Source organism: Neodiprion virginianus, chromosome 6 (genome assembly GCF_021901495.1).
Source record: "Neodiprion virginianus isolate iyNeoVirg1 chromosome 6, iyNeoVirg1.1, whole genome shotgun sequence".
NCBI lineage: Eukaryota > Metazoa > Arthropoda > Insecta > Hymenoptera > Diprionidae > Neodiprion > Neodiprion virginianus.
The window spans coordinates 30453813-30466494 of record NC_060882.1 but is presented as its reverse complement, the minus strand read 5'-3'; the positions used below and the strand labels follow the sequence as shown (position 1 = coordinate 30466494).

The window sequence follows — 12682 nt, the reverse complement described above, 5'->3', positions numbered from 1 at the left end:
TGTAGAAAGTAATTCAGTACTTCTGAGCCAATAAATACACCACTTTCTGCAACAGCTTACAATTTTCGTAATTTGTCAAGATTTTTAAACGTGGGCCAAAAATTCGAAGTTATCGACTTCTAACTTCCGGAACGTTGAGAAATATGGAGAAAAAAAAATACAGGCGCAGATTGTGTTTGAGAGTAATATACCACCGTTGAAGTTAAAATATTGGAAATGGTAATCGTTCGACGCTGGGTGAAATGTATATATCTATACAGAGGGTTCGATGCCGTAGTACCAGAGTCCACTTTCAAGATAATTGTGTATAACAAAAATTTCAGACACCTCTAGAGATCTTCATGGTGAATAAATATAGGTAAATATTTACATGGGTGTACGCACCTAAGGAGATATATGTACGTATTAGAGTGTTTCAAAAAAACCGACTATTTTTTTTTTCGAAGAACATTGAAAAATCTTCCGAGTGTCCCTCGAAAATGACCTCGGTAAAATATGAGCTCTTAATATTGATATTTAGAGGTGGCGTTTGTCAATTTTCTGTTTCCCATTTAAATAACATGGGAAAAATTTTTTTAAAAATTTAGAATTTTATTGCTCGAAAACGAATCAGTGTGAAGATATAAACAAAACATATTCCTGTAGAAAATTTTACGCTCTACAAAAAAGATCCATATAAAGATTTGCGTAAGGTAAGTCGTTTCGGAGTTATCAGGCCTCAAACATCGAACCGTTTGAAATAACGATGTTATTAATTTATAAATGATGCAAAACTGACTCATATCGTTGATTAATGAAATTTATTAATTAAAATTTCATTGGAAGTCTATAGTTTTAATTTTAAAATCAATAATATTGTGTATTTAAGTGATATGAGTCAGTTTTGTAGCATTTATAAATTAACAATATCATTATTTCAAACGGTTCGATGTTTGAGGCCTGATAAGTCCGAAACGACTTACCTTACGCAAATCTTTATTCAGATCTTTTTTGTAGAGCGCAAAATTTCCTACAAGAATATGTTTTGTTTATATCTTCACACTGATTCGTTTTCGAGCAAAAAAAATTCTAAATTAAAAAAAAAAATTTTCCCATGTTACTTAAATGGGAAATAGCAAATTGAGAATCGCCACCTCTAAATATCAATATTAAGAGCTCATATTTTACCGAGGTCATTTTTGAGGGAAACTCGGAAGATTTTTCAATGTTCTTCGAAAAAAAAAAAAAATAGTCGGTTTTTTTGAAACACTCTAGTACGTATGTAATGTGTATGTATACAGTACGTATGTAGATGTTTACATTGTACATGCGTACGTAGGGGAACAGTTATGCCATAGCTGCAGCTGTCCGAAATCGATATCGCCAAGGGTAGTTCAGCGGCCATAAGACCACCATGAGTGAAAAACTACAGTGTGCACGCCTTTTCATTGAAAATAACAATTGACATGATAGAGACGTACTCCGTTATGTACGAATGCAATACGCGATGACGATGTATATTCTCCAAGTACCCCCGCGAATCTTTCGCGGAGTGGTGTAAAATAAGTAAAATTGTGCGATGAACATGAAAGCATCGAGAATTTACAAGTATTTTACAATATAGCTGCTGCTTTAGCACATGCGCTGTCAGGAGTCCCGATTATTGTCGTTCTTGCAAAACATCGTTTACACATCCGATTGTTTGCTTTTATCGTATACTAACGGAACGTATAATGGCGTGTAAACTTGCCACGTACATAGATACAGGTATGTGGATGAAATTATTTGTGCCATATATTAGGCACAAAATGAAAGCGAAGCGCATACCTATCAATCTTACAGGTTCATTTGTTGAATACTGGCCACGAGTGCGACTGATGCAGCCGACGTTATCCTAAGACCGCGTAGCGACTATTTCCTGCTCAAGGGTCGAATGACCAGTGTTCAATAAATAACCGGTATATTTTTGTACATGTTCACAGTGTTGATTTTTTCCACAGATATGATTTAAACTAACGCCATTAGCTTCTAATTTTCCAATAGTAGTGTTTTATTTATTTTTTTTCAATTGTGGAGGAACTGTGAATAAGTGACCCTGTGTACGCAACGGTGTGGCGAAGAGGCCAAAGTATAATATTTGAAAATTTTAATGGCTCTTCAAGTCGCTGTTACATGTTTGTAATAATCATTCACCATTTTCAACTCACCACGGTACTTGATACTCGGGGATACGTAATTGCGCGTTAAGCATTTAATTTACATCTGACAAATGTTGCAATTACTTTTACGGATATCTATCCATACGCATCTTCGTAGATAAATCTGCGCTTTGGGGATGAATGGGACCCACAGTCTGAATCAAAAGTTAGGAAAAATGGAAAAAGTTTCAAAAGACGTCCACCGATGTTATTTGCGCCATCGATAGTGAACACCGTAGTGAAACAACAACTCTATTATGCGATAGAAATGTATCTGAGCAAATTCGAATAACACGGAAAAATGTAAAATCGACTTGTAAAAATTTTTATAATTAGAACATCAGAATACTTAAAGTCTGGTGTTTTTGATCCTCCTCTAATATATATAGGGTAGAGGCGGGCAAAATGGGCTGATTTCAACAAAGTAATTTTTTTTGTCTTTGGTCTAAGAATAAATTTGAAGCGTTATCGACATTTTTCGAAATTCCATTCGATTGTACACGGGGGTCCATTTTTGCCCGCCCCTCCCACATATATTACAATGTGTGTATGTTATGCAATAGTGCGTCATTTGACTTCAGGTCACATTTCATCGCATTCTCAAAAGTAAATGATACCGGTATCTATACCGGGCCCGGAGTATATCAATCATAAATAATGATATAATGAATAGGTAACAGACCACATACCGTCTTCTGCTAGCCACTGTGAATTTACATAGATAATAGTATGTATAACATCTTACCGGCAAACACCACAGCCATCGTGTAGAACCGTTGAATGGGTTACGAATGAAAGAAAATACTTATTATTCAGAATGGCGGAAATGATTACTGTTTTATCTTTTGTGCATCCGTGCGTGTGTGGAGGGGGGTCCGTAGGGCTCGCTCCTTAAGCCTTTCAGGTAGCAAAGATACGTCGATTCCAAAGAATTGTCAATCACGCGATAGATGACAACGTTACATTGACTGGAAACTTTTGAGTAAGAATCGTGTGGTTCAATTGATTTGAGCATCCAGCTCAGGGGTCAGTGGCGTACTAAGTAACGCTTTGGGGTTTCCTAGAGTGAGTCACGTTGTTTTCCACCCGTTTCGAGCCCGAGGGTTGCGCCTGCGTGCATGTGCAGTGGGCCGCTCCGATGGGTCATGAAAACCGTGTTTTACAGGCATATCTATACCTCTGTACGTACATACATGTTATACCCATGAACATATGCTATGACTGATACAACATACCACATATGAAAGCGCTATGCACTGTAAATGCAGACGTCTTCTGATCAACTATTAACTATTAAAAATTGTATTCATTCGTCAATATTGTAGTTATTATTTTCATTAACGTAAATTTAAAAAGAGTGGCCACAAATAGGCAAAGGCCATAAAAAAGAGCATCCATACCCTACATTTATAGTATGTAAGTCATAGAACATCTGACCCTTGAATGAGCGTAAGCAGCTGTTTTTTAGCCTAAACAAATCTACACTTGTTTATATAATTCGACAAACTGCAAACGCTTTCGTTGATTGAAACGTATGTATCAGGCGAAAAAACAACAAAATTGTTTTCATACAAATAGTTCAATGAATATATCTACAATCACGAATAGGCTAATGAATTTAGCTACTTTTGAATAATTTGTTGGTCGAAAAGAACCGACAAAAGTGCAACGCTTCATGCAAAAGCTTCATATCACTGAAATAAATATACTTCGTCATCTATTGTAACTCGGCTAAAGTCAACCCGAAGTCTGTGCGATAGTTTGGCGTAGTGGCAACAGATGTCCGCCTAAATAGGATTATAGGTATTTGCGAACGGTCCCCGGTTCGGATCTCGATCAAATCCACGCGGCATTTGTCGGAAACTAAAAATACGTTTTATCCGACTTGCGAACAATTACAAGTTACTTGCGTTACTAAGAAAACTACCAACTACCGTCATTAGGTTTTCAATTACAATTTTATTTCTGTTCAGCACCATTCCAAATGATTACAGGACGTTCTTCGATTCCATTCAGTTTCCTCAATCGAAATTTATAGTAATTTTAATTTAAAACATAATCTTACTTTATGGCCTGAGCATTTGTTTATCCGAACGATACGAGACTACAGTCGACAAATAAGTTGTTTCAATAAATTATTGAAACACTACACTGAACTGAATGTTCAGTTGCTTGTATCTAGTTGTGATTTTGCCAACCAATTCTTCAGCTCCGTTAACTGAGATTTTTTTAAACCACCAAACCAAGAACTTGATCTTGCATTCGTCAAACATTTATTGGATCAAATAGTAGGATATTCAGATTAACAAAATGACTTTCATATCAACTATATAATACAGGTCGTTCACACTGATATTTCGATGACTACATCCTCGTATTTGTGTTGAATAATGATATAATTGACAAAAGTATTTTTTGCATTCAATTCGTGCAAGTTATAAATTGTTGTAATAGCCAAATATTCGTTTCAACGCTCGTGAACGCCACATTTAATTGATCCAATTTTTTTTTTTCCAACGACCTCTCTCTGTCAGTGTGAATATAAACTGTACTTTGTGAACGATGTAAAAAGACGTGAAAAAAATGAAAGAATTTTACAGGCGAATGAGTATAAAGATACATGAACACTACCTTTCATTCGTGTCACCTGTCGCGGGCCATTCTTGGACTGTTGTGTTTCCGTGATATTGATGTTATGTCGTGGTTGAAAACTTTACTAAAAATTTGGAGTTTGGGCGAAACTGAACGAGGTATATGTAAAAAAAAAACCGCTACAGCAAGAATTAATGTGATACTCAAGGGAAATGCACTGCGTTTCATAACAAAATAACCGTGCAAAGGTCCGAGTCGGCCATATTAGTTCTACACAAAAATCAATGCTCCGAGTGCATGTTACATGCGCGATTCACTCGGTTGCGGAGCTTTCTACGGTGGTGTAGGGTTTGCATCTTTGATAAAATCGATATTGAACCTGTGTCGGTAAGGTAGATAATTGGGTTCAAATTTCATTCGCATTGAGAGACAGCATTACCAAAGTACTAACAATGAGGCGCGTTCGAACTTGGCAGCAATTGAAATTATAAACGATGCACGATGTATCATATCTTCACGATGGAGCCGAGAAAGGCTCTGCGCATGTCGCAGTACTTGTACCGTTGTTAGAGGTGCCTTGTCAATTACATGGAGTGATTCACAAAGATTTGGAAAAATTCTAGCTTCTCCAGCTGCAATTAAACCCTATTTACTTACTTAAGGTGAGGGTACACACAACTTTTCACGTACATAATGCCGTAATGTTACGGGAGCAGGAAATTTGGTTTTTGTGACATTTTTTTTTAGGTATTCGGTGGTGATAAAATGAAAATTATACAAACAAAATCTGGCCCGTTTTGAATTTTTTTGTTCGTTTCACCGTTCAAAGTGGAGTATCGTAAAATCCATCCGTAAAAGTTTGAAGAACATAATTGTACACTCAGTAAAAAATAGACGACTCAAAAAATCAATCCTTACTATTTTTGAAGCATTTAAAGAAAAAGAGGATCGGTTTCCGCTTGAATAGTACACTCAAGACCTATTTTTATGAGTGATTAATAATGGAATAGTACTTCTTGTATGATATGTTGAAATTTTTTTGTAATAAAAAATTGGTGATTTTCTTAAAATTTTTTTTGCTCACTCCTCAAACCCGCCTGTCTAATATGCTACACCTTCGGAGCCATTCAGGGCTTTTGTTATCCCATTTGCAGTTAGTTTTTTAAAACTTCTAATTCTCATACTCGTACAAATGGCATTGAAACGCTACGCGGCTTTCCAGAGTGTCAATTCACGAACGAAATGGTAGCGTCCGCTTGCCTATTTGTAGGCGGCGAAGTGGCTTGTTTTCACGTTTAACCCTTTCGGCCCGATCGGTGACTATTGTCACCCAACGCCCGACGCTCGCTCTGTCCGAGCGGTGACTATAGTCACCCAACGCCCGACGCTCGCTCCGTACGAACGGTGTTCCGCAAGTACAGACGATTGCCGCGACTGCTCGGTCAGCAGGGAGGGCGCGACGTAGAATCCGTCCGTACCGAAAGGGTTAATTGTAAGCCCGATATGCTGGCTCTATGTTGGATAGTTACTAATTATTTGCCTCACCTTGTCTTCCGCTTCGTCCGCTCTACCCTCTGCCTCGAGCACCCTCTGTTCAAGTTCCGAAAGCTGCAACAGCCGTAAAAACGTGTTGATTAAAAAAAAAGGTCCTCTTAAGAGTTTCATAAATACACACCTACACGCATACACTTTGTACGAAATCACTTTCGTACAATGAGCTAAGTAGGAGAAAGGCAGGGGAAGTGGGCCGAAACGGGCAAAGTGAGCTTCCCCGAAAATTGTTCGAATTTTTTCAAAATTAACAAACATTAAAAATTCGTTTATTTACTTGCATCAGGAAACTTTTAACATTAAACTTTTTCTAGTACTTTCTCCTAGTTCTAGTAAAATATACTTCATTTGATGTTAAAGCTTTCCTAACGCAAGTGAATAAATAAATTTCTAACGTTGGTTAATTTTGAAAAAATTCGACAAATTTTCTGGAGGGGCCCACTTTGCCCTCAATTTTGTAACTTTGCGGTGGACGCCCGTCTTTGATCAGATTTTGATTTTCTGGTCAAAATTAGAAGATTCATCGATTCAAATCTCAACTTGTAACATTATTTCCTTAATGGACCCCCTTTGCCTGCCCCTTCCCTGTGTACATATGAAGTAACGCAAGTAAGAGAGTGGGAAAATACAACTGACTGCAGTATTTTTCTGTTTGTGTACCCCTGCACAGCATGAGGCTGAAGTTAGTAATGTTATTGCAATGATGCAACTTGCGAAACATCGTTATACCTCGCGACTTTGAGATCGCTTTAATTTCAGTAATGTTTAACAAATCAAACCATCCTTACTTTAGAAGAACAATACATTTGGAAAACTCCACTCCTTTCAAGTCATTCGGGAATTGCAAGGCAGTGATTTTCTTCCCAATGTTTCGTGACGTTGATGTTACTAATTTCAACCTCGTTGCGCAAAGAAAGGGGTTCGTATTAACGCGTAAAACGTATCTAGGAGAGACCGAGGCAACATAGCTTAGTATGGCCACATGCGGGGTGAAGTGACTTACTTGACATCATTTTTGAACCATCGCAATAAGATGAACTAATTTTACGAAAATACTTCGCATTATTCTTATCTCTAGGCTATGGAACAAATAGCTCATGTGATTCTTCAACTTTCAATAATTTTCATATATGCATAAGTAGCAATTCATTTTGAAAAGCACTATCCATTTGCCCGGAATGTTTATCCATGTTATCCCGCTACCTCCACATGAGTGCAGTTGTATACGGCATGGTATAATCAAATGGTCACGAAACTCTTCACGCTGAAGGATAAGACGTGTACGATATCGAGGCGTATGTACGTATTACGCGTGTGAAATGACATATACGTGTTCCTTCGTTACTGTCATTCGTTATATTACACGTAGCAATCGTACTTGGGGATTATTTACAGGGTAGTTAATTAAAACAGAGGTTAATTTACGGGTCGAGGCTCGGGTTTAAGAGCAATTTATTTTATCCTTGCGGTCAACAGCTAAATATAGTTATTCTGTATGGACAGATCCCGTCCAACGATACGACAAAACTTTTCTCTGCAACATCACCTACTAAATCATACACGCATATTGAAATAAAGTATTCGCGACTTATTCATAGATCAAGTTAATGCGGAGTATCACTTAAATTACTGAATGTGAGGGGGATTGGTGAAAGTCAACAGGCTAAGCGACCGACTGCGCATGTGCATGGTAATATGGAATTCTATAAAATTTTTCCGCGTCAAGTACACCCGCTGAAACACTACTGCTATTTTTCAAATGTTTTTTCCAACCGTTTCAACAAGATTGTTTTGGAATAATTCATAAAAATTCTATTATCCAAGACGAACGTTTACCAACAAAATTGCAAGTGGTAAAACTTTTTGTTAATACATTCTAGTTCTTTTTCTTTATTTTATACCGCATTCATGGGAATAGAGATGAAAAAATATAAATAGGTCAATAAAAAAAAAAAAAAACAAATCACTTTAGAAAGGCAAAGAATAATGAAAATTTATCATCTTGTGATCTTATTCTTTTTTCTGTTGCACAATATCACATATATGTTACACCCTGTTGTTAGAAGTATTCTATTATTCTATATATTAATATTCTTTTGCTTATCGCTATCACTGATACAGCATTGAAGAGAAAAAAAATCTTACCACCTTCGATTTTATGCGAAAATGTTTGTCTTGGATTATAGAATGTTTGCGAAGTTTTTCAAGAAAGCCGGCAAGGGTGTAGTTATTAACTTGAAAAAAATTTCCAATCGGCAAACGCTGAAGAAAGCTGATAAAATTCAGGAGAGCGTTTCGGAAGAAGGAACAAAAACTCGCCGGCTGAAATAGAGATGGCGGGGGTTTTTGGTTTGTCGATTTCACATGGAAAACTCCATATACATACAGGGGAGATGGCATGGGGCGAAACGGGCACTTCGGCGGTGGTACCCCAAAAGCTAAAATAAAAGAGGCTTCGGTTGGACTGAGGCACTCAAAAGTTTTATTTGGTGTTGTGGAATAAAAGTTTCCGAAACGCAGAAGTGACGGACGAAGTAGTGTCATACGATAAAATTTACAGTAATCACTTGATACGCCGGTAATATATAAGAGCTACACGTTGCTATCCCTTTACATACAGAATTGGAAAAGAAAAACGACATATCTAAAGCCAGCACCACCACAATGGAAAATATAAACATGAGATAGCCCAGAATTAAGAGCTAATCAAGAGCTATTTGAGCGCCGTGACTGCGATTTTAAAGCACCATCGTTCATGGTCTAAACCGGAAATGGGTAAAATATACAGCAGTACTTACGTGATTCCGTCAATTCTCACTCAGCGAGCCGGCATTAAAAATTTGATTTGCCTGCTATTCGCATTTCTTATTCCTCCTCATAAGATGTGTCAATTTGTAAAATATTAGCCCATTAGCACTACACGCTTTCAAGACAAAAACTATTCATTTCTTCTGCCCGCAGAATTTCGGATTTTGTTCAATTTATTTCAAACGTACGAGAGACTTTTTTTAAACGAGAAAGAAGAAGGTAATTCTGCACCCGCTGCACATGCATGAAAAGCCGTTTTTTCAGAGGCGTTCGGACAAAATATAAATTTTTAACGTCTGCTTTACACACGAAAAAGGGTAATCATAGGGACTAGGACAGCAAAAAAATCGTGTGCATGACTTTCGGAAGGCGATTTCACTCGCGTGATCACCAACCGATCGAAGCCCACACTTGTAAATACCTTCTTTCCACCCTTAATACAAGACGCACCTACAATTATAAATCGCCTTATCCCTTTGCATTTAAAAGGAGACAATTTCTAGTTAAATTGACGTTTTCCTAACAGAAAAAAAGATTTCTTACATCATGAGCAGTGATATATCGCGTTTTTGAGATAACGCTGTCGGGACGCGTTACGAGTCTGCGGGGTTATTTGTTCGTTGCTGAACACCATAGGGATGTGCCGATATGGAAATGAGTGAAAATTCGTGGTTATAGCTTGGATCGTTGCCTGGGGGCTGCCTGTCTTTGTCGTTACAGCCCTATTGAAAAGTACGTTTCTATGTTCAGGGATATATAGTCGACTGGTTCGAGACTTGATCTTTGCAACGTGACGGTATGAAATCTTCAAAGCACACGAGCATAAACAAAATAAATAGACATACGGTCCTCTAGGTTACCAGCAACACTCTCGGTGGGCCTACAGTGCAGGTATAACCAGAGTTTAATGCCTATACCCTCGATACGTATATGATGCTAGTGGAGCGTCATATTTCACGGGTTGCATAATACAATTAAGTGTAATTGGCGAACGTTAACGTCGAGCTTGAGGGTATCTCTGGTGTATGGGATGCGTCAAAGCGGTCCATTCAGTCGGCAGCCTGACGTACATATACTACATTACCGGAAGTTGCAGTTAGAGAGCTTTGTTCATTGCACTCGACGATTTTTCTTTGATCTCACTCCGACCAACTCCCTTCGTTTACGCAATTGGACTCGCAACGCGTACCGTATCATCATCATTATCTATACAATACTTGTTCCGTTTACAATTTTTGTATCAACGCTGCGCCCCGAAGTTATTTTCAAATAGTGCCTAAATTCAAATTACCTTTCGCAACATCTCTTCCAAGGACTCCATTTCCAGGGTGGAGTTATTTTTGTCACTTCGAACGGGTTGAATCATCGATAAATCTCTTTGAAAGTTTAAATGACGAATAGTAAGGACGATCTACGGTTGATACAGACACTGGTTTTCGTTCAGAAACAACTTGTCAATGCCATTACAGGGTCACCTTATTTTCTGTTACACTGATTTTTTAGTTCAGTTTTCCTGTTCATCATCGACAACCGTGACCTTTGTATCTGTACAAGGCATTTGATGAATATATCTCGTCAAAAGTTTCAACTTTGTCAGGAAATAGAGGCTTGGGAATACGGGCTTGTTAAGAATTAGTTGTATGTCGACTCCCCATAAATTCGACAATAAAGTTTGAAACAACGTTAAGATGTTACCACCGCGTAGTGTACAAGGCTATGGCAAATCTATTTCAAATGCGGTAGAATAAATTATACTGTCGCGCATTTTGGGTGCCTTTGAATAATTTTCCAGCTCTCATTCTATCCCTCTTTCCGCAGAGAATTTTCAATGGCCGTTGCAGTCCGCCACGCGGTTAAACTTAAAGAGCGCGACACTTTCGGCTCGTTCCACAGTTCTACGCACACTATTTTTGGTCAAAGTATTTTTAAGTTCAGTTTAAGGTAGACTCCTTCACTTCTCGGTAAAAAGTATCAGAGAAACAATACGGTTCTAACGAAAAGCAAAACAATTTTCTTCCGCAAACAATTGTTAAACGAAATTTCACATTTGAAAAATCGCCGAGTGTATTTCATCTGGCAAACAATTTTTAACGGGAATTTTTAAATAATATGCACAAGCAGATATACGTATAATATATGTCACCTTTTTGTGAGACATTCTGCTAGCGAAAAATACTCAACTTGGAACGTGGTATCCGTACCGATCTTAGCATTAGCACTTGACTGCGGTAAAACAGAATTTCTGGTATAAGCAGTTGAAACGTTGATGGAAAGTATCTTTAATCTGTATCCCTAGCCCGCACTTACAGGCCAAGTGCAAAGGGTATTGTTAATCGAGAACCAAGAATCAGGAAGGATTGACAATGATGTTTAGAAATAGCCATACAGTTAAATTAATTTGTAACAGTAAACACGAATACTTAACGAGTGCAAATGATATCGGCCCACGTGCTGCAGGAAACTGTGCACTGGGGAAAAGTATAAATTCGAAGGCAGTCATCAATCCATCCGAAGATTATGGCCGGCATATAGACCTTCTCTGAGCTGAAATGGAAATTTCTGAAAAGCTATTTCATCACCGGTACCTGACTCCAGAGGCGCAGTGGTTAATAAGAGTGAATACTGAAACTATACGTTTGATGGAAAAACTTGGATACCGTCGAGAACAAGTTTTTACTCGTTGCGATGGTATTACAAGAGTATTTCAAGTATCACTCGAAAATTTTTAATTTTTGCACCGGTCTGTAAAGCACGTCTTGGATTTTATATGCCTATGCAGTTATTAATCTAATATACCTATTTCATTGTCCGTCAGGGTGATCACTATGACACAACACTTAGTTTTAACACAGTTGTTAATAATTACCACGCGTCCACATTCCGAACGGGACAGGTTGCAGACGACGGGAAGTTTCAAGGAACATACGCCGTTACTGTTGCAATTTATAATATCAACACGTAACCAGACGTTATAGGTAGTATATATAAGTCGTGTTGTCTTTTAACACCAGCGGCAGATTCGCCAAATAATACACGATAAAAATGTCTCCCTTAACGAAAAACCATTGTGTTTCAATTCCAGTTGTATTCATGGCAATTGGATTCATAACTGAAGATTACTTTGTTATGACTCTTCAGCCCTTTATAGGTTATAGCTGCAGGTGTTGATCCATACATTTACGTATGGTATTTGTTTACTTGACTATGGCAGGAGAGAAAAACACGCTGTGAGAACCGAATATTTAACCGACCGTTCAATCATCGAGAACGGTAATGAAGATGCGAGCAGGGACAAACAGCAATGGTCGCACTGCTGGTACACCCCTGTCACCGCGGTAGCAGGCGAACTGATCCAGATTTCTCTTTGTGGATACTGACGGTGGATGATGGTAGAACGTCGTACCGACAAGCCAACAAACCGCGCAAGCTCATACACCAAAGCAGATGCCACGACTCAACCTACACGCCCTGCGCTGGGTTCAAATGCTGCAATTCCAATTCTGGTACGTACAAGATTTAAGTTTTGAGCGGCAAAAATCACCTCAAGTCAAAAA

The 12682-nt window shown here is 38.1% G+C and overlaps 1 protein-coding gene across 6 annotated transcripts in view; it reads right to left on the bottom strand.

Annotated features, from left to right (window-relative positions):
* The window catches only part of LOC124307202 (uncharacterized protein CG43867), a 58155-nt gene that overhangs the window by 20646 nt on the left and 24827 nt on the right, over positions 1-12682 (bottom strand). For 5 of the 6 annotated variants that reach the window (XM_046768653.1, XM_046768655.1, XM_046768659.1 and 2 more), the window contains exon 3: positions 6315-6377. In XM_046768653.1, the coding sequence (XP_046624609.1) occupies positions 6315-6377 (63 nt within the window). Of the gene's footprint in view, positions 1-6314; positions 6378-10419; positions 11175-12682 lie in introns of those variants that run through there. The other variant, XM_046768658.1, reaches the window with a different exon arrangement.